The sequence below is a fragment of the Primulina tabacum genome, chromosome 14 (genome assembly GCF_025594145.1).
Source record: "Primulina tabacum isolate GXHZ01 chromosome 14, ASM2559414v2, whole genome shotgun sequence".
Lineage (NCBI taxonomy): Eukaryota > Viridiplantae > Streptophyta > Magnoliopsida > Lamiales > Gesneriaceae > Primulina > Primulina tabacum.
In genome coordinates this window covers 2,388,122-2,409,136 of record NC_134563.1, presented here as the reverse complement: position 1 = coordinate 2,409,136, position 21,015 = coordinate 2,388,122, and the positions used below count along the sequence as shown (strand labels likewise).

The 21,015-nt window shown below is 34.9% G+C and overlaps 3 protein-coding genes across 6 annotated transcripts; 2 read left to right on the top strand and 1 right to left on the bottom strand.

The window, feature by feature from the left end:
- The first annotated feature begins 1,725 nt into the window (after positions 1-1,725).
- Positions 1,726-8,302, top strand: LOC142523685 (SNF2 domain-containing protein CLASSY 1-like). 3 transcript variants are annotated; one of them, XM_075627412.1, is made up of 8 exons: positions 1,726-2,078; positions 2,172-2,335; positions 2,457-2,509; positions 3,304-3,417; positions 3,517-3,770; positions 4,321-5,757; positions 5,837-5,992; positions 6,199-8,302. In XM_075627412.1, exons 4-8 carry the CDS (start codon positions 3,336-3,338, stop codon positions 8,170-8,172), a joined length of 3,903 nt encoding a protein of 1,300 aa, XP_075483527.1. In that variant the 5' UTR covers positions 1,726-2,078; positions 2,172-2,335; positions 2,457-2,509; positions 3,304-3,335; the 3' UTR covers positions 8,173-8,302. The 3 variants fall into 3 exon arrangements, with proteins under 3 accessions (XP_075483527.1, XP_075483528.1, XP_075483526.1); XM_075627413.1 differs by lacking the exon at positions 2,172-2,335; XM_075627411.1 differs by having other exon boundaries at positions 1,726-2,335.
- A 1,077-nt stretch (positions 8,303-9,379) lies between these two features.
- On the top strand, positions 9,380-13,459 carry LOC142525055 (putative pentatricopeptide repeat-containing protein At1g68930). Of its 2 annotated transcripts, none has more exons than XM_075629226.1 (2): positions 9,380-12,503; positions 12,611-13,459. In XM_075629226.1, the coding sequence occupies exon 1, from the start codon at positions 9,645-9,647 to the stop codon at positions 11,925-11,927; it is 2,283 nt and encodes a 760-aa protein (XP_075485341.1). In that variant the 5' UTR covers positions 9,380-9,644; the 3' UTR covers positions 11,928-12,503; positions 12,611-13,459. The 2 variants fall into 2 exon arrangements, with proteins under 2 accessions (XP_075485341.1, XP_075485340.1); XM_075629225.1 differs by having other exon boundaries at positions 9,380-12,048; positions 12,611-13,457.
- A 755-nt stretch (positions 13,460-14,214) lies between these two features.
- Positions 14,215-20,800, bottom strand: LOC142524650 (uncharacterized). The gene is made up of 11 exons (XM_075628699.1): positions 20,344-20,800; positions 20,070-20,112; positions 19,771-19,824; positions 19,109-19,172; positions 16,811-16,867; positions 16,481-16,587; positions 16,350-16,388; positions 15,414-15,502; positions 15,250-15,328; positions 14,710-14,757; positions 14,215-14,597 (listed from the first exon to the last, which is right to left on the bottom strand). The coding sequence occupies exons 1-11, from the start codon at positions 20,535-20,537 to the stop codon at positions 14,517-14,519; spliced, it is 855 nt and encodes a 284-aa protein (XP_075484814.1). The 5' UTR covers positions 20,538-20,800; the 3' UTR covers positions 14,215-14,516.
- Between the last annotated feature and the right edge of the window lie 215 nt (positions 20,801-21,015).

Here is a 21,015-nt window from a genome sequence, read left to right as displayed (position 1 = left end):
CATCACTATGAAAGCCAAAAAAACACAAATTCATTTATATGAAATTAATCATTTTTTAAAATCCTTTAAAAAAAATCAAGCATAAAATCTCTTACAAAATTATGCCTGATTTTTAAAAATAGAGTAAAAGACATTCAGTTTCACATGTGTTTATGCATTTTGATACTTCATATGATTTTAGATAGTTATTCCAACTATATAAACACATGACGCCTAAAAATAGACACTACTATATATATATATATATATATATATATATATATATATAAAAAATAAGACCTTCAATGATTCGATTTTGTAACACTAATTGAGTTTTCAAAAAATAACAAACTAACAACTTAGAAAAACAATTTTTTCTCATTGAAATTAAAATACCAAAAAAAGTCGGAAACTTATAGCTTATGAGTAAGTATCTTGTGAGATGGTCTCACGAATCTTTATCTGTGAGACAGATCAACCCTACCCATATTCACAATAAACAGTAATATTTTTTCATGGATGACCCAAATAAAATATTCGACCCACGAAATTGATCTGTGAGACTATCTCATAAGAGTTTTTGTGATAACTTATCTACCACCAATATTTTAAATTTAGGTGAAATCTGGAGTTTGAAATCCAATTTTAACAAATTTATCCACCTAATAGAAAACAATAAAAATTATTTTCATTTATAAATATCATAAATTATATTTTAATAAATTTACGACTTACCCAACATAATTACTATATTTCAATCACTTTGGAAAATTTAAAAATTCTCATATTATCTATATAAATTACAAATATGTTTAATATAGCTGTATCATTATTTTTCTTAAAAAAAATTCACACGTTATCTCAGCAATATTACAAATAATAACAAAATAATCACATGTTCTTAATACAATTATCTGTAGTTTTGTACTTTTGTTCGAGAATGAACTAAAATCTAAAAAAAAATTGCCCACAAAAAATCAACTATATAATCACACAATGCTTGCAATGTAACATTAATATAAAATATTTAGCAGATATATCAAAATCATAAGATATTAATATCATAGATTTACGTGATTTCTTTTAAATGGTAGGTCCACTTAATTTTTTTTTGTTGGGACCAAAGCATTAAATGATTTTATAATGAGTATTATGACAATCTCTTAAATTGTTGTAATAAACAAATATTACGAGAATCCGAAAACAGCTATAAATTCTTCGGATTGAAGGTGTTTTCTCACAATAATTTATTCTAAACACAAGTTAGAGATTTATATTAGATTATTTTTTCAATCGTTATCGATTTTGAATTATGATGACTCGACTTGGGAGATCATACACACAGCGTTAAAGGACGATGCTAACTAGATCCGTTCGTGTCCACGTGTTCAATCGATCATCATCTGATTGAAAAAAATTGTTAACGGTAATTTCATGATTCACGATTCAGCTTCATTAGCATATTTATCAATGTATTTAATCTACGATCAGATAACACATTTTATAATTCGCACTAAAGGGTCGTCAACCACTTCAGTAGGGGTACGATCAGACACTGAAAGGCGGAGAAAAGCTGACGTGAGGACTCGATTGATAATAATTGTTAACGATAATTTCATGATTTTTCACTACTTCGACAAAGGGCGAGAAAAAAATTATATAGAAATATAGTAAAATAGCAGCACCTAATTTATGAAATCACTAATTGTGTGATCCTCCCATGACAAAAATGGCACATTAACATATTTGCATGACCTAACGCTGTCACAGCAGCAGTTGAGCCAAGAAGTGAAATGGCGACTACTGCTGCTTTGTACGGTGAAATGGGAAATTTACCCTCTTAGATTCTCAAACTGACGCAAGAAAAAAAAGTCAATTTTGCGAACGAAAAAAACCTCAATTTTCTGTGGGAATCCATGGCATTTTCGAGTAGTGGTGCTCCTTTTCACAAGCTCAGAGACCCACTACCCACCAACTCCAACCGTTGGATCCATCGAATCTCGAAATCTTGACCATCCGCTTCTTCCGGCGCGACTTCCAACGACCTTTTTTTCAACCACCTGCTGCATCTCTTTCCGGGTTTTAATGCAGAAAGCCAGGCAAAATCCACACACTCCAAGAAACTCTTTAGTCTTTTTCTTCTTTATTTTTTACTGAATTTCTTTTACTGCCCCCATCATTCGCATCATCAGTCAGTGGTTGCCTGCTTCGGTCACTCTCGTTGTTATCGAGCCAATTTACTCACATTTCGGTGGATACATCTGAGGTTTTCTGGGTTTCATTTATGGCTACTCGATATACTGTAAACCACCTCCATAGCTGGAATTGGTTTTCTTCCCGGGATTTTCAGTTTTCAGTTACGATTTGATGGACCCATTAATCTATTTTTTATGATTACTGGTTATGATTTTACTGATTTTTTTTCTGATCAAGGATCATTGGGATTTTTAATGATTATTTTGTTTTTTATTTTGTAGGGGAAGGTGAGAAAAACTGGGATTGAGCACTGGTTTTTTTCCTTCTGAATTTGGTAATTTTTTGTTCTGCTTTCAGTGTTTTCTGTTTGGGAGCGTATTTTCCCCAGTTGGTAATCCAGGGAAAACGCAGGGATGAAAATGCTGCTATTTCTCTTTAAAGGGAAAGTTTAATTAATAATTTGCCTTTCATTAATGTCAGCATTCATCAGCATATATATATGGTCTGAATTCATATGTTTTCACTTATTTCTAGTCAAAAAAATATTATTGTCCATCTCTATACTCTTGTTTCAACACTTTTTTCTGTGACTTGTGTATGCCTAAGATATTGCAAATTTAAGCAAAAACAGAATACGTGATGTCTAAATATGAGAGCCATTGGTTCTTGAAATACATATATTTGTAGGAATGGTGTCAGTGCACAGAATTCGGACCAGAGGGCAGAGGTGACCCGGGCGGAGTAGGAGCAATTTAATGTAATGGGGTGACAAGATTGAATTTTCATAAAACTTACATTATTACTTTGGATATAGTTAAGAGACAATGTGAACGCAAGATTTGGTAGGGCGATGAAACTTGAATTTATTTTTTCCATGTGTGCATTCATCAGTTTTGAGTTAGTTCTAACGTCCTAATAAATATTGTCTGAATGTTGAATTTGGTAAAATAGAATTTTACCTTTTATTTTTCATGGTGAATGGTCCTTCGATAGCTGGTGTTTCTATAATGCTTGGCTTTCACTTAAAGGACCACAAGTTTTTAAAACGTGTAATCAGATACCTATAAAAGGAATCTGCTTGATAAGCAATTGGTTTACTTGTGTCACTCTGCTGGCCAAAAACTGCAGGTGGATAGTGTTGAAATCGCAGTTCTTTCGTTATGGAGATTGTGACGCACAGTGACGAAGGAATCTCGAAGAGGAAGAACATATATGAAAGCAACCATCCATTTGATCCAAATCGTATGTCTCATTTCTAGCCTATTTTTCTTTTGATATCTAATTCCCTACTCCATGATTTTTAATTATTTTTTCAAAATTGACGTCTTTGTGATTCTATAGCTTTTGAGGCATTTTGGTGTGATTCATGGCACCCTGTAGAGCGTTTAAAAGTTAGGGACGGAACTTTTTCAACACATATTGTTTTCAACGGGAATGTAGTGGAAGATGACATTCCAATGTCACATCTTCGTGTAAAGTCAAGAAAAGCGACATTGTTCGATTGCATGGCATTCTTAAGACAAGGAGTTGATATATGCGTGATCTGGACTCCTGGCAACTCAAATAATGAAGATGACAAAAGAGATGTCGAGCCCGTAAGTACAATTTTTTCAATAGACAAGTTGTTTTCTGGTGTTATATTGTTATCCTGATGTATATGTCATAGTCTAGAATTCAAATGTGCTTAGCTTTTTCAGAACGTGCAATATCATGGCAATGTTTGGTTTTATTTCTTGCAATTTCGAGTTTGTATTTAAATGCTGTTTTGGAGTTTGTACAGAAGAATGGAATGTATTTTTCGTTTTGTTTTTTCAATGTGATATCTATTTTAAGTAGGTAATGTGGAATGTAAGGATATATGAGTTGATCGACGTGACAATCATATTTATTTTGTTTCTTGATTGTTTGTGAGGTACTTTCAAATTATAAAATATAATGTATAGACTTGTAGAATATAATATAACAGCAGAAAAATTATGAGGTAGGATAAAAATTTGAATTGTATGTTTGAATATATGAAAATTCGATGAACTTATATTTTTGGAAGGTTATATAGAAGGATACATCTCTTGCCTCGAGGATATTTTTCGTGAAAATAGCTAGTCTCTTTGCTCTATTCAAGTCACTATTCTCTTTGTGGTGTAGGTCTGGATTGATGCGAAAATAAGGTCTATCCAGAGGAAGCCTCATGATACTGAGTGTACTTGCCAGTTCTATGTCAGCTTCTACGTCGACCAAGGCCCGAATATCATTCTGGGGAACAAAAAACTTAGTAAAGAAACAAGGTTGTTGAATATTGATCAGATCTACGTTCTTCAGAAACTCGAACAGAAACCCTGCGATGTTAACTATTTTCGGTGGAGCTACACTGAGGACTGTTTTTCACTGCAGAGGGCTAAACTGTTTATAGGGAGATTCTTGACCGATATTTCATGGTTCCTTGTTACATCTATTCTTAAGCGAACGGCGTTTGACATAAGGTCTTTACTGAACCGCATTGTATACGAGATTTCTGAACATAACCGGGAGAAAGATGAAAAGATTCCTCAGAGTCATTTTTATGTCTTGAATTTCAATGTGGACAATGAGATCTTGACCCCCGTGATTTTAAAATTTGATCCAGAAGCCCTTGATGACGGGTCTGATGGACATGAAAATGAATCATTGTCTTCATATGATTTAACGGAGTTACGGAGGTCGAAACGTCGAATCATACAGCCAGATCGGTATATGGGGTCTGGTGATCTTGATTATGACTTTGTGGGGACTAGCTTAGGCAAAAGCAAGAGGAAAAAGTATGATGTTTTCTCGGACGAAGACGAGTATGATGACATACCCCTAGCACTTTCGGTTCAGGCTGATGATGAATTTCAAAAACATGGTGGTGATGAAGATTGGGTTAGGTCTTATAAACGAAAGATGTATGGCAGTATGAAATCGAGTTTGTCTAAGCATCCTCGAAAAGAATTTGTAACTGTAAATAAGGGAGCTCAACGAGACCAACATGCCGTCACGTCCTCAGGCACAGCTGCAGAAAATGATTCAGATTTTGATGATCAAGATTTTCCAAATTTCAAATTCCCCGAACACCAGACGAAAAATATAGGAGAAATGGTATCAAAATACTTTGCAATGACTGATTCGGCATCTGCACGTAAGAAGAACACATTTGATTTTAACTTCAAGGAGGTGGAAAGTAGTCGTCGTGGGGGAGGGAAGGGCTCTCGTAAGCACTACCACAGGAGAAATAGTGATGCTGTTAGTTTAACGAAGGACTGTGTTTATGTAAGAGAAAGTATATATGATGTGAGAAGTTTTAGAAAGGGTTCGGCAAGTGCACAAATATGCCGAGAGTTGATCCGTAGATGCATGATCAACATAGATGAAACTCTCAAAAATGAACCAGAGCAGGTCCCTGTGGTTGATCAGTGGAAAGAGTGTCAGTCGATGAAAGTATCGAATAACATAGAAAGAGTGGAGGAACCTGTAGCCAATAATGAAGAAGAAATCTCGGAAATCGACATGTTGTGGAAGGAAATGGAACTTGCGCTGGCATCATGGTTTCTCCTTGATGATAACGAGGTATAGTTTTACAACCTTGATTGGTGCTTGTACTAAACACATGTAAGTTGCTGTCAATGTCCGTGAAATTTTTTTACAGGATACTAATGCACGATCTAGTCCTGAAGATAAAAAGTCGAGTGAGAAAAGCGAACACATCTGTGAACACGATTTCCGGCTTAATGAGCAAATCGGAACTGTTTGCCAATTGTGCGGATTTGTGGAGACTGAAATAAAGGATTTCTTACCACCATTTGTGAGTCAAGTTTGGATTTCGCATACCGCCTTGATGCCAACTTATTTATTACTGCCCTAGATTTGTTATAACATGTGTATGATGATTGGCTAATCGAAGCCGAATCATAAAAAATTGTTGTTTTAAAATACTGCATGGTAAATTTCGTTTCAAGTGATTGTATCGAAACTTATTTCACATCCTCACTATTTGTTTTCCTCTTGCAGTCATCCACTGTACCCTTGAATTCAAACAAGGATCAAACCGCAGATGACGACGATTCAGAATGTAAAAGAAGTGAACATGGTGAACTAGATGAATTTTGCATTCCCGCTTCCTCGGTCACTCCTTCGGTTGAATGCCAAGGAGAAAACAATGTGTGGGCCTTGATACCCGAGCTCCAACCTAAATTAAGGTTCCACCAAAAGAAAGCATTTGAATTCCTGTGGCGAAACATTGCTGGTTCTTTGGTGCCATCCCAAATGGAAAAGAAGAAAAAGAAAAGGGGCGGTTGTGTCATTTCCCACACACCCGGAGCTGGTAAAACTTTGCTCATTATTGCTTTTCTTGTAAGCTACCTGAAATTGTTTCCAGGATCTCGGCCACTCGTCCTTGCACCAAAAACAACACTATATACATGGTATAAAGAAATAATAAAGTGGAAGGTACCGATCCCGGTTTATCAGATCCATGGTGGTCAAACATATAAAGGCGAAGTTTTGAAGCAGAGACTGAAGTTAGCTCCGGGCCTTCCTCACAATCAAGATGTGTTGCATGTTCTCGACTGCTTGGAAAAGATGCAGAAATGGCTTTCTCATCCGAGCATTCTACTAATGGGTTATACGTCTTTCTTAACATTGACTCGTGAAGATTCGCATTACGCCCATAGGAAATATATGGCTCAATTACTGAAGCAATGTCCTGGAATCTTGATTCTTGACGAAGGGCATAATCCAAGGAGCACGAAATCGAGACTTAGGAAAGGGTTGATGAAGGTTAATACGAGGCTTCGTGTTTTGCTTTCGGGTACGCTGTTTCAGAATAACTTCGGTGAATATTTCAACACCCTTTGTTTGGCTAGACCGGTTTTTGTGAATGAGGTTTTGAGGGAGCTGGATCCCAAGTACGAGAAGAGAAATAAAGAGCGACAAACACAGTATTCTCTCGAAAACCGGGGAAGAAAGCTTCTGATCGATAAAATATCCAAGAAAATCGATTCAAATAAGGGAGAAGAAAGGGCACAAGCTTTGAAGACTTTAAAGAAACTGACGAGTAAATTCATAGATGTTTACGAGGGAGGAAGCTCGGATGGACTCCCTGGTTTACAATGCTACACATTGATGATGAAATCCACCAGTCTTCAACAAGACATCTTGTTAAAACTTCAGAATCAAAGACCAGTGTACAAGGGATTTCCGTTGGAACTCGAGTTATTAATAACTCTCGCAGCAATCCATCCTTGGTTGATAAAAACTACATTGTGCTCTCGTAAATATTGTAGCTCGGACGAGCTGGACGACCTTGAGCAATATAAGTTTGATATGAAGTCAGGTTCAAAGGTCCGATTTGTCATGAACCTCATTCCGCGATGCATAATGAGAAACGAAAAGGTGCTGATATTTTGCCACAACATTGCCCCAATCAACTTGTTTCTACAGATATTCGAGAGGTTTTACGGGTGGCGTAAGGGTCGAGAAGTGCTAGTTCTCCAAGGTGACATCGAACTCTTTGAACGTGGTCGTGTAATGGACAAATTTGAAGAGCCAGGAGGGCCATCAAAAGTCATGCTCGCCTCGATAACAGCTTGTGCTGAAGGCATCAGTTTGACAGCTGCATCTCGGGTTATTTTACTTGATTCTGAATGGAACCCTTCGAAGAGCAAGCAAGCAATTGCTCGTGCTTTCCGACCCGGTCAGAATAAGGTCGTTTACGTATACCAGCTGTTGGCAACGGGGACGTTGGAAGAAGAAAAACATAGCCGGACGACTTGGAAGGAGTGGGTTTCAGATATGATCTTTAGTGAAGAACATGTCGAGGATCCATCCCATTGGCAAGCCCCGAAAATCGAGGATGAATTGCTGAGAGAAATCGTTGAGGAAGATAGAGCTGCTTTGTTTCATCGGATCATGAAGAATGAGAAAGCTTCGAATTTGATTAGAGGGAAAGATAAGCTCAAGAAAATGTCAAAATTCAGTGACTGAGAGATTTATCATTTTGCAATAAAACGAACCCTTTATTAGTTTATCTAATGTTTTTTTATGGGAAAAGATTGGAGAAATAACTCTTCTTTAAGTTGTTTTTAAAAATATGAAATATATTTATGTTTTTTTTTAGAATAAATATATTTATATTTGGCATGAAGAAGAAGAGGGTCATACACTTTTCTTCCGTAACTATATCTTATATGAATAGGTCTCTTGTGAGACGGTGTCACGAATCTTTATATGTGAAATATGTCAATCTTATCGATATTCACAATAAAAAGTAATACTCTTAAGCATAAAAAGTAATATTTTTTCATTGATTACCCAAATAAGATATTCGAGCCACGAAATTGATGTGTGAGACCGTCTCACAAGAGTTTTTGTGTTCTTATATTTAGAAGTATTTATTTTGTTGAAAAATAGTAAAACTAAACTTATTATTTGAAATAAAAATATATTATGCATAAACATTAACAAATAATCTTATATTATTGTTATAATTGAGTATTGAATCCAAGACTTCAATCAAAACTCGAGATGTTAATATTTTTTAATTTTATGATAGATGATGTTTATGTCAAAGAATTATGTCAATATCAAATCGATCAAGAAAATAGTTTTGAATATTGTTTTTTAAGGTTCATTTTTCCGAACGAAAAACAATTAACAAGTTTTTCGATTTTGATTCTAATTTGGAGATCAAATTAAGGCGAGTCTAACAATATATATGAACATTGAATATGGTATTTGTCTCGATTAGAGGTGGATTTTATATATTTACATTATTTATATTTATTAGAAAAAGAAAATTTAAAATTTAGACGAGAATTAATTCAATGTTATGAACGTATAACCCACATGAATTTTACAAAAATATCAAAAAACACGAATTTTATACCTAAAAATCTATGAAATAAGAATTAGTTAAAATTCCATGTTATTAATATGTTTGTAAAAAAATTAAAATTTTGCATATCTTAATTTAATTGAATAATATTCCATTTAAATTTTGTAATAATATAGTTTTTTAATAAATGTTTTAGTATTACTACCTCTTGAGTTAAAATGTATATCACTTAAATTGAGTTAAATATTTCTCTGATACAATTGTTTTATTCTTAAATAAAAACATTTCCAGAAAACATTACCAAAAAAAAAAAATCCGTAAAATCCGAGGTATAATACCTCGGAGACTGGGAGTCGAAACTCGAAAGTGAATCTGGGGAATTTTTCCTTGACTGTTACAAAATATATAATTTCCCGCGTTTTGTCGTAGTTTCCATTTTTTTTTCATTTTTGTAATATTTAATTTTATTTATTTTAATTTATAAACCCTTAAAAGCTGAATCCTCACAAAAAATTTTCGTATTTATATGTATGTATATTGGATATGTATTTTAAATGAATTTTTAGTTAAAGTGTTCTTACACAGAGATTAAAATGTGTTTGGAAGTACAATAATTCTATGTATGTCAAGTTATCGTTTGATCTTCCCGCCAGAACAATTCTTGCACAGATTCATGTCCAGCATCTCCAACTATTACTGTACATTACTGAAGCAATGCTGCGAAATTCAGAGTGTAAAACAAGCGAAAAGACTCCATGGTCGAATGATCAAATCCCTGATAAACCCAGAAACCTTTTTGCTGAACAACCTCATCAATGCTTATTATAAGCTCAAAGAGATCAAGTATGCCCGCCACGTGTTTGATAAAATTTCCAGGCCAAACCTATTCTCGTGGAACACCATTCTTTCCGCTTACTCGAAGTCTGGGGACATTGGAAAAATGGAAGAGATATTTGGTTTGATCCCAAGAAAAGATGGGGTTTCCTGGAACTTGATTATTTCGGGGTATATAAAGTGTGGATTGAGTGAGAAAGCGTTGGAGACTTATAAACTGATGCTAAGACACGGGTTTGAGTATCTGAATAGAATTACATTTTCCACAGTTATTGTAATGCTGTCGAACAAGGGCTGGTTTGGTTTGGGTGGGGTTGTTCACGGGCAGGTAGTGAAATGCGGATTCAATTCGTACGTATTTTTGGGGAGTCCGTTGGTGGATATGTATGCAAAATGTGGTTTAATCTGTGAGGCAAAACGTGTGTTTGATGAGATACACGAGAGGAATGTGGTCTTGTATAATACAATGCTTATGGGTTTTTTAAGGTGTGGATTGTTGAAAGAGTCGGAAGTTTTATTCCGATGTATGCCTGAGAAGGATTCGATTTCCTGGACAACAATGATTACAGGATTAACACAGAATGGGATGGACAGAGAAGCCATGGATTTATTCCGAGAAATGAGGTTGACGGGATTCGACATGGATCAGTTTACTTTTGGAAGCATTTTAACTGCTTGTGGAGGTCTTTCGGCTTCAAGAGAAGGGAAACAAATTCATGCTTATGTGAATAGAACTGATCATCTGGATAATGTTTTTGTTGCCAGTGCCCTTCTTGATATGTATTCAAAGTGTAGAAACATCAAATATGCAGAGCTATTGTTTAGGAAGATGGGATCCAAGAATGTTGTTTCTTGGACTGCTATGTTGGTAGGATATGGTCAGAATGGATACAGTGAGGATGCTCTTCGGATATTTTGTGAGATGCAAAGAAATAACATTGAACCAGATGATTTCACTTTAGGCAGTGTGATAAGTTCTTGTGCCAGCCTTGCCAGCTTGGAAGAAGGAGCTCAGTTTCACGTTCAAGCACTAGTCTCAGGATTGATTTCCTTTACTACAGTCTCCAATGCTCTTGTGACGCTGTATGGCAAATGTGGGAACATAGAAGAGTCCAAACAATTGTTTGATGAAATGAAATGGAGGGATGAAGTATCTTGGACTGCCTTGGTATCAGGCTATGCGCAGTTTGGGAAAGCCACTGAAACGATTGATTTGTTTGAGAATATGTTGACTCATGGTCTGCAACCAGATGGAGTTACTTTTATTGGAGTTCTTTCTGCATGTGCCAGGGCAGGAGCTGTGGAGAAAGGTCTCCAATATTTTTCATTAATGACAGAAAAGTATGGGATTAGGCCCTTTCTTGATCATTATACTTGTATGATTGATCTATACAGTCGAGCTGGACGATTAGAAGAAGCAAAGAATTTTATCCTTCAAATGCCTTGCTCTCCTGATGCGATTGGTTGGGCTACATTACTGAGCTCATGCAGAAATCGTGGAAATTTGGAAATAGGTAAATGGTCAGCGGAATCTCTTCTCAAACTAGATCCACAGAACCCCGCTGGATATGTATTGCTCGCCAGCATATATGCAGCTAAAGGCAAATGGGATGAGGTGTCGCAGATTAGAAAAGGAATGAGAGATAATGGTGTTAGAAAGGAGCCAGGATGTAGTTGGATCAAATATAACAAGAAGGTGCACATTTTTTCTGCTGATGACAAGTCAAGCCCGTTTTCTGATCAGATATATGAAAAGCTGGAAAATTTGAATGATAGAATGACAGAGGAAGGATACGTGCCAGATATGAGGTCTGTTTTGCACGATGTAGAGGAATCCGATAAATTAAAGATGCTGAACCATCATAGTGAAAAGCTTGCTATTGCATTTGGTTTAATTTTTATCCCTCCTGGACTACCCATAAAAGTAGTTAAAAACCTTCGCGTGTGTAATGACTGCCACAACGCGACTAAAATCATATCAAAGATCACAGAAAGAGAAATACTTGTAAGAGATGCTGTACGGTTCCATTTATTCAAAGATGGAAAATGTTCTTGTGGAGACTTTTGGTAGTGGAACTTAATCGTATTTTAAAAGGTGGCAGGGATCATATGTGCAATAGTTATCCGCATCATTTAAGTCAGAATAAGACAAGGTAGCCTTTTCTGAACTGATGTTGGGGTTGGAGATACAGGTGTGTTTTTATTAGTATTAACGTTTTGGTTATTGATCGCCGTTTCTTTTAAATTTATCATGTTTCTTAGTACTTATTCGGATTTTGATTTAGTAATGCGGGATCTAGTAGATTACTGCTTTGGGGGCACGGCTTGATGAAGGACATATAAAACTCAACAACTATATTCGTTTCTTATTTTAAACGTTTATATACCTGTTTTCATCTGGTGTATAATTTTTATCTGTTTGGTATACATTCATTTGGTTTTTGTTTATTTGGTCTAGACAAAACATCTTAATGTTTAATGAAAACTTTGTTCTTAAAATCAAGATTGATTATCTTGGAAAAGAGAAAAAGAGTAGGGGGAAGAGGAAAGGAGGTAATTTCCTGATCCATACCTATGTACTTTCTTATGCAAGATCTTTTTCTCCCCTATGAAATCTTCACTTGGAATGCAGTCCTGCAATTTATTGGTTAAGACGGTGTTTTATGCTCTTAAACTATAAATTAGATTTTTTGGGTGGATTCCATGATTGAGTCTTGTGCTGCAAGATTCTAATGGCTAGTTTTGTTCCTGCAGATTCATTATGATTCAGCTCCACATTAGCAGTTTTGCCGGTGATATGGCACTAGGCTGGTGCTCTAGCTATCTCCGAGATACCTGCAGTTGACAAGTAAACGTAGAGAGAGCGCCGAAAGTATTGCCAGATGAGAATTTTCCGATGATCAAGTCAAAAAACTGGGTTTTCTAAGATAAGGGGTTTTTGCAAGTATGCTGATTAATCTAAATGAGACATATCTAACTATTTAAACAAACTGGTAGGAATATCTCAGATTTTCTGGGATATTAACTACCTATGTCAGGTAGCGATCAGTTGAGCAATGAGTTGTCCCTCTCAGTCAACCTATTGATTCCCCTGCGGTGTGGGATATTTTCTGCGGTCTCAGCAAGTCAGCTGCCATCTTCTATTGTTAGGAATTTGGCGACTCTTTGGCAAGATCGGCACTTGGGGATCAGGTAGAAGGAGCCTGCTAGGTGCCAGGTCGACTGGTCATTAACCATACTTCATTCTCAAGGGAGTGATCGGTGATCCATCCCCAGGTGTCGAGAAAAGAGAAAGAAGGAGATGACCTAGCTGACGCATTATGTGGCGGCACCCAGCTGTGTCAGGGTATCAGCTGGCATTTCTGTTTCTTTCTTCGTATTACCATAGGCATTGTTGCTGTTAGTGATCAAAGGGCTCCATTACAGTGCTCAAACTAGTTCAGTCAGCAATCTGAATGGTAAATCTTAGCATAAACAAGTCGTTCTACAAACTTTTTAGACACACTGATATAGGCAGAAAGGTTGTTCGTTGTGCTTGCAATATGATATCATTGTGTTGTTTTCGGATGTGTAAATTTTGTTCCCAGCTTTAAGAGTTCGTTTGGTTGGAAAAGGGTCGGACCAACAAAAGTTATTTTAAAATAAAACTTGAAAAAGTACTTTTTGAGAAGCTAGAAATTATGAATTTTAAGATCAATTTCTACTTCTGTTTAAAAATAAAAACAAAATCACGACATTTATTTAATTATAATATCTGCTTAATTCTACTTTTTTTAAATAAAAACACCGGCAAAAGCTGAATCAAGCTGACTCCAAAGATTGTCTGCTTTTCAAAAATTAAAATCCCAACTACCAAACAGGTAGAATTTTTTTATACCAAATCAAATCGGATTGGTTTACTAGATTTATCCCAATATTTGCTCAACTATAGTTTGTCAATGCAAATGTGAGATGCGCAAACCACTGAAAATTTAGCCAAAATTGATGGTACAATCATCTGTTCCGGTAGTACCTTGATTGATTTATTCTGATCGTCCAGTGTTAAAATGTAACATTCGCCTCCGTTCATGTTCTTGATATCGCTAGAAAAATACATCATGATGTTGATATAGTGGATGCGCGCCGTTCCCGTTCCCGTCCTCGGATAAAGTTATAACAGTAATATAACATAATAACCTCAAGGATGATATTTTTTTAGGGTATTTAATTAATCATTTAAAAAAAAATGACTTTCTGCGATATATTTCAAATATACTTGCAGTGGTTTTTTTTTTTTTATAAAAAAATGGTTTACCAAGTCCATGTTCCCAAATATCCCTATTTCAAAAAATAAAGAAAAAGAAATGACTAGCCGAAAGTATACCGAATCTACGATCCACTGAAGATAAACATGCTGATAGCATTCTCAAAGTTTAAATGTTACTGCATTCGCTACAAAAAATGCAATCATCTTATCCAAGAACTTGACCACCTTCTTTGACATGGGTAACAAATTAGAACCAATTCTACAGTTGTTTCACAAGCATGAAGCCAGGACCCAAAAAACATACTATGGACTAAAGAATATGCATCGCATAGTGGCCAATGCTCATCCATCGAATTGATCTGTGAAGCTCGTATCATTTCCATCCTTGGCAAGTTTTCAGATTTTTGTAACTAATCAAAAATTGACAGGAGAGTAAGAGCTCCTGTAACCCACTGAAGGTCCTCTGAATCTTCGAACCAATGAGAAATACAAACTCTGGAAAAAGGGAGCAAAAAACATAAGAAAATTTAAGCATGTAGGTATGTGTGTGTATAAACATAAAGTGATAATACATAATTTTAAGATAGATGTCTCATAGCAGAAGTACCTGTACTCTCTGCGGTAAGCTAGACCAAAATTCCAAATTTGGAATGACCTGTCGAACAAGTTATATTAATTTCAACAGAAGCAGTGTATACACTCAAACTGGCTACGTTCAAAACTAATTTTTTATATCACGAGAATATGTGCTCCTGCAATTGGTAGAAAGGCTATGTTTTATACACACAACATCGAGCATAAAGAATGCTGCCCCACAAGATGATGTTCAAAAGGTGAAAAACAGGAAGCCTACTTTCCCTTCATGGTAGGCACAAAATATAAGTCCAGAAAACGATGAACCAGAAATGAGAAAAACTAAAAAAAATATAGAGAAACTATACTTCACCTAAAGGGCGTAGTAAAACAAAACAGATGCATGCCAATAATCAACATACTGTTCTCCTCGGATAACATCATTAAAAGCAATCATTTTGGCATGCTCTTACAGATATTTTGAGACTCGTGAAAAAAATAATAATATGATGCTGATTGATACTCAGGATAAACAGAGTCCGCAATAATAGAAAGCTATGGAGGTGCCACGTACATCTATACCACGAATTCGCAGGAAGTAGTACCGGTAAACTGCACCAGCCAGCAGGTAAACTCCAAAGAGACATAAGACTCTGAAAATTAAATTAAAAAGGCTACACAAACTTTTATTGAAAGTACAAAACTTAAAAGATACACTCAAAACCAAATAACCAATACATGATCATTAAGGTACCAAACCAGCCCAATCCGCTACCATGAGACGATATAATCTTGGCACAGCCCGATGGATGTTTCAGTTCTGCAGTCTGTCAAATAAAAGAGTAAAAAACTTGGAAACTACAATTATTCATGCACGCATCAGCAATAATTTACCCAAAATTAATCCTCTAAAATACTGCCGTCCTTTTATATGAAAAAAATCAACCTACTTGACAAAAAACAGTGTTGAGTTGTAAAGTTTTAGAGTATGAATTTCCTAATAAAGGAGGTGTTGTGAACATATAGAACTGTAATCACGATCCTAAAATCTGGCTGTCATTATGATATTGGTCCATCTGATATTCTCAATATGGAGAATAATAAGAAAAGACAACTGTTCCTTCCCAACAGTTATAGTAGAGAAGGGACAATATTAGAAAGTGAGGCTATAGCGAGAAACGATTGGGTCCACAGGATTTTTTAAATGCTCTCTTCAATTAAATGACAATCTATATCTCCCACAACTATTATTAGCTCATCTACTACTTCTCAACCTTCATTTAAGCATCCATATTCTCAGAGAATTTTTAACACGAGGGACATGTTTATTCTAGGAGAATTCCCACTTTGCAGTTTGAGTCACCCGAGTTTGAAGTGAAGATTGAAGGGTTATATCCGCGCGTTACAGTAAAAAAGTTCAAGCCAATGGAATTTTAAAAGGACAATGTTATGCGTCGGATACTTACAATAAGCACAAAACAAACACTTGGCGTTGTGGAGTTTCCATTTCACCAGAAATGAATTATGTAGAATTAACATAAAGTAACATATGCTCCTATCAAACTAAGCCATGACTGTTGCAAAAGAATTTAACTGAACAAGTAAAGATGCATTAGGGAAATCAGCAACTGCACAATTACTGAATGAAACTCCACATTATATTCAGAAGCTTACATAATCACAAAACCCAACAGTTTCAAATGTCTGTGGAGCCTGCGAAATACCGATTTGAGGGCCAGAAAGCAAAATTAGTTTGCATAGAATATAAAGATTTCAGACAATGTAGTAACAGAAAAATACCGTACTTGGACTCCATTTGATTTACATATAACAGATACCGAGAGAGAACAGTTATGCTTCGGGCCATTATTCGTCATCTTAACAGTGATCCCCGTATGAGGGTTCTTTCTATCTGTTACAAATCAGTAATTGGGGAAAAAAGTTGTTATGTAATGAATTTTCTCAACAGCATCAGTGAAGACAACATTCAGTTCAAGTGTTCAACCAATAAGTAAACATACAGCCATGTTGGCCCTGAAATTGCCAATCCAAAAAGGCTAGAAAGCATTCAATCAAATCAAGAAAATTGGGTTCCTCTCTTATTTCTATTAAGATGGATGAGAATATGAACTGACCGATGACATCCATGAGCATGGTCGATGAAAGACCAAGAGTTGTACATACTGGATAACCTACAGGAAAAGTATCAATCTGAAATCAAATTTCTAATAATAATTAAATAGTTTAAGTCTTGGCAAAGGAATTATAATTTTCATTGCATACTTCTTGTCAGAGTGTATCTTAGAAATTGCAAGCTCAAAGTATGAAATCAAGGGCGTGAATCTTTAGATTCCATGCTTGCACCATACTAATATAGCATTTTTTCACAATGCAACCTTACAACAGATTTCCACAGCCGAAAATACATCCTTTGCAAATCACACACTTTTACAGAATCATGTATCTAATTCTAATATCCCAGTCCTTTTCCAAGAGCAATCTCACCATTTTTTATGAAAATACCAATTTGTAGACAATTTTTTTTAAATCAATGACAATTTTATATATTAAAGAAGTAAAGAATTAGAAAATTTACTAGAACCCAAACAAAAATATTTTAAAAACAAGAAAACCGCACTAGTTTTTTTTTTTTGCCTCTAAAAAACTCATTTTTTATGGCAATAAAATATCCATTATAGCAGATTTTGGCAATCGTTTTTCTAAATTTCCCTTGATTAAAAAACAAGAGTTTAATTAGAAAAAATGTGATTGTTAGCAATAAATATTTAAATAATAATAAATTTTACATGATTAATTGTATGTAAAATAATATATAGTTAAATTAAAATAAATAGATTTGAATATATAGCCTATTAAAATCAAACTTTAAAAGTAAACTATAATTGATTTAAAATAATAATAAAATTTTATCATTCCACACCAAAATATAATAATATTTTAGAGTCAATTACTTGATTTCTATTGTATTGTTAAGTTTTTAATAACTAAAGAAAATAGACTTTATTTATATAACTTAGCAAGCATAAAATTACATCTTTTCAGTGTAAATATTATGACAACAGTGTTTTTCTTTTCCAAATAGTCATGCATAGCTTGTGACCAATTGCCACCATATCGTTTTCAACTAAATAAATAATTTGTAAAGTCTTTTATTGGGCTTTAGGCAAGGTTCTAAAAAGCGTGAAGCGCCCCAAAGCGCGGATGTCGAGCTCCAAGCTTTTCAAGCTTAAGCGAGATCAACACAGGCTTAAGCGTGAAAAAGCGTTTTTTATTTTTAGTGTAATTGTAATTATCTCAAACCAATAAATAGATAAAATAATACATAAATATGATAAATTTAAGTCTGATGCATTAATTATCATATTTATTCATATTTATAAAAACATAAAAATCTCAAAACTACAATCTTTATTTGTTTTTTCAACTAGACCACATTAAAAAATGATAAATATTTGTCAAATCAATCAGGCATGCTTAATCATAATTAAAATATAAAAATAAACATTTAAATTATAAACCTAATTTATTATTTTAAAATAAAGACATATCTTCAAAATAAAAAATTTTAAAAATAAATAGATGCGATTAATTGTGCTTAAGCACGCTTAATTAAACGTATTAATTACGCTTAATTCGGTCAAACTACAGTTTAACCGCATTTTTCCGCTTTTCTCCGAAGCGGGGCGTTTTTATCGAGTTTCAAGCTTAAGCGCGCTTTTTAGAACACTGGTTTTAGGTAACTTTTCAAAATATTTAAATACATATAAGATTTAGTCCTTGATTTATTTATTTATTGAAATTGTGAGTCAAATAGAAGTTCATGAAATTGAGGGGCTAAAAATTGAGGTTTAGATGCATGATTATGTGAGAGGTTGTAATGCTCAAAGGATATAAATTTTCACGGGTGGAATCTGCCCAAATGAATAATCTGATCAGATGATTTATTGTGAAAAAACGCTCTATTTATATGGTGCAAGTTCCAAAAACCCATTTAACTTTTCAAGTAAAGATCAGGTCAATATAAAGGAAAATGGCGTTATATATGAAATGAGGACGGGTATATAACCATTTTGACATGACATGAATTAACTGTTAGTGCTTCTATAAATATAGAGAAATAACTACGTCAGGGCATTAAAACACTTGTATTATTTTTAATTTCTATTTCAGGGATCACCACAAGCGATAAAGAAAGTATAGACCACCCAACTTTACAAGTCAGGGATATTGTAAGTGAAGATCTTGAAAAAAATTTGCTGCCTTGGCACAAATTTGAGTGACCTCTTTCAATCGTTAAAACATTATTTTATTCACAAACCCAGTGTATACGTTCAATGTCATCTAGTAGTCAGATTTTCCTACAATTAATAAGAGTAACATGCCAAAGTAGAACTTGATTTATAAGTATTTACCTTCTATTTTGTTAGACACAAGTGCACTGCAGCCCATGCCACAGCGTGATGAACCACCACAGTCCTACACAAGTAAAGATTGTATTTTCAGCAGATACTCATTTTTCTGTCTTCTACGCCTAAATTGGAATGATAAAAACACATGCCCAATTTGGTGACGCAAAGTTAGCTGGAATAACTTATAAGGTTAACAGGGAGAATAACAATAATTTATAGTAAAGTGTTTCAAGAACAATTATGACATTCCAAGTAATATATTCCATATTTAGTTGAGCTTTTATATCTGGTGATTACCACAATTTCAGTAGAATAATCAGTTCCTTGAAGCACTGATTTCTATGCATTTGAAATTTTGATTCTTCAGTGGTCTCTCACCAGATTGCCACAAGTGACCCAACGCATATCCAATCTAAATGAGCTCTGTTCGTCAATTTTGTTACTATTCCCTTCAACTGTCAGTCAGACATGAAATTTACAGTGGAAAAACTTTCCAAATTGGTCTTGTTTTCAAAAAAGCACACCAAAAGAGCAGAAACAATGACGCAGTTCAACCAGTGCGTGGCAGATCTCGGGTCAAAAGAAAGAAAATATAATCCAATTAAATCCAAACTATCGCGACAAAGGAGTATGATAAAACAACTATATTTTTAGAAAGTTCTCACCTTACAACCAACACACATAGGAGGATCATGGTTGAATATCATCGAACCGCAAAGCTGCTCCAAATAGATGACAAAAATTGCATCAAATGCCAGAAGTATCAAATTCAAAACTCAATCATCATCAAGCTATTCTTCTATTGCTGGGGCAACCAAATACCAATCTACTGGATTTAGCACATAAAACCATTGTAAATCACAGCTAAATCATACAGGATATAACATGAATATTTCTAACGCAAGCAGCAGAAAATTTCACAGAATAAACATATAAAACCATATAGAGACCTGATAGAGCAAACCTGAAACCAGAGCACAGTCCCATTAGCTGACACTTTATGAAACCTGACATACAAAATTACCAAATAGGTAAATCAATAGCTGAACAAATTTTAATGGATAGCCCCTTTTCTCACCCATTTAAGGTGTTATTTAGCACTCAATGCGCCAGAAAAAAGGTTATCTTTGAACAAAATCCTCCACCCATCTGACTCCAAATTCCAAACAAGTTTCCCAGTATGATTATATGGGCTTATACAAATATGCAAGTACATCATACACAGATTCAGGAATTACCCATCTTCGCTGCGGATTCCATGGGGAAATTTACGGAGAGGAGCGGCCAAGCTGTAATTGTACAGTTTATTCTTATCCTTAACACTAAATTCACACAGAGCTGACACCAAATCGAGGCAGACTCCGTTAAGAATCGTTGTCACTAAGACCAAAATGAGAAACTGCGGATTCAGATAAATGCGACCAATTTTCATTTCTGCTCCAAGAATCTCATAGCCGAGAACAAATTTTGATGATTTACTCCCTAATATAATCTTGCTAAATAATCATTTGCTGACCGAAACGAATCCAGAAAATTTTCATGCTGAAGCAAGATCAAGATTTTGAATATGCCATTTTGGTGCCCCATTACGCTAGGATCCCAACGGGCTTGCAATAGCTCACAAAAAGGCCCAAACGAAAATCTGTGGTCGAAAGTGCATTGATCTCGGTCGAATCAAATCGGTTTTTGAACAACTGTATTCAAGCTCCAATATTCGAAGATGCTTAAAAATTATTTGGACCATCACATGAAAATAAAGTCTAAATGGTTCTAAATATATTCAATTAATATGGAGCATATCGTATTAATAAATATTTAAATCCCGCGGATTATTAATAAATTATCGAACCAAATAATTTAGGTCTGAAATCGGCTTACAAAAAGTCGGGTGTATAAGATTTTGTCTTAAA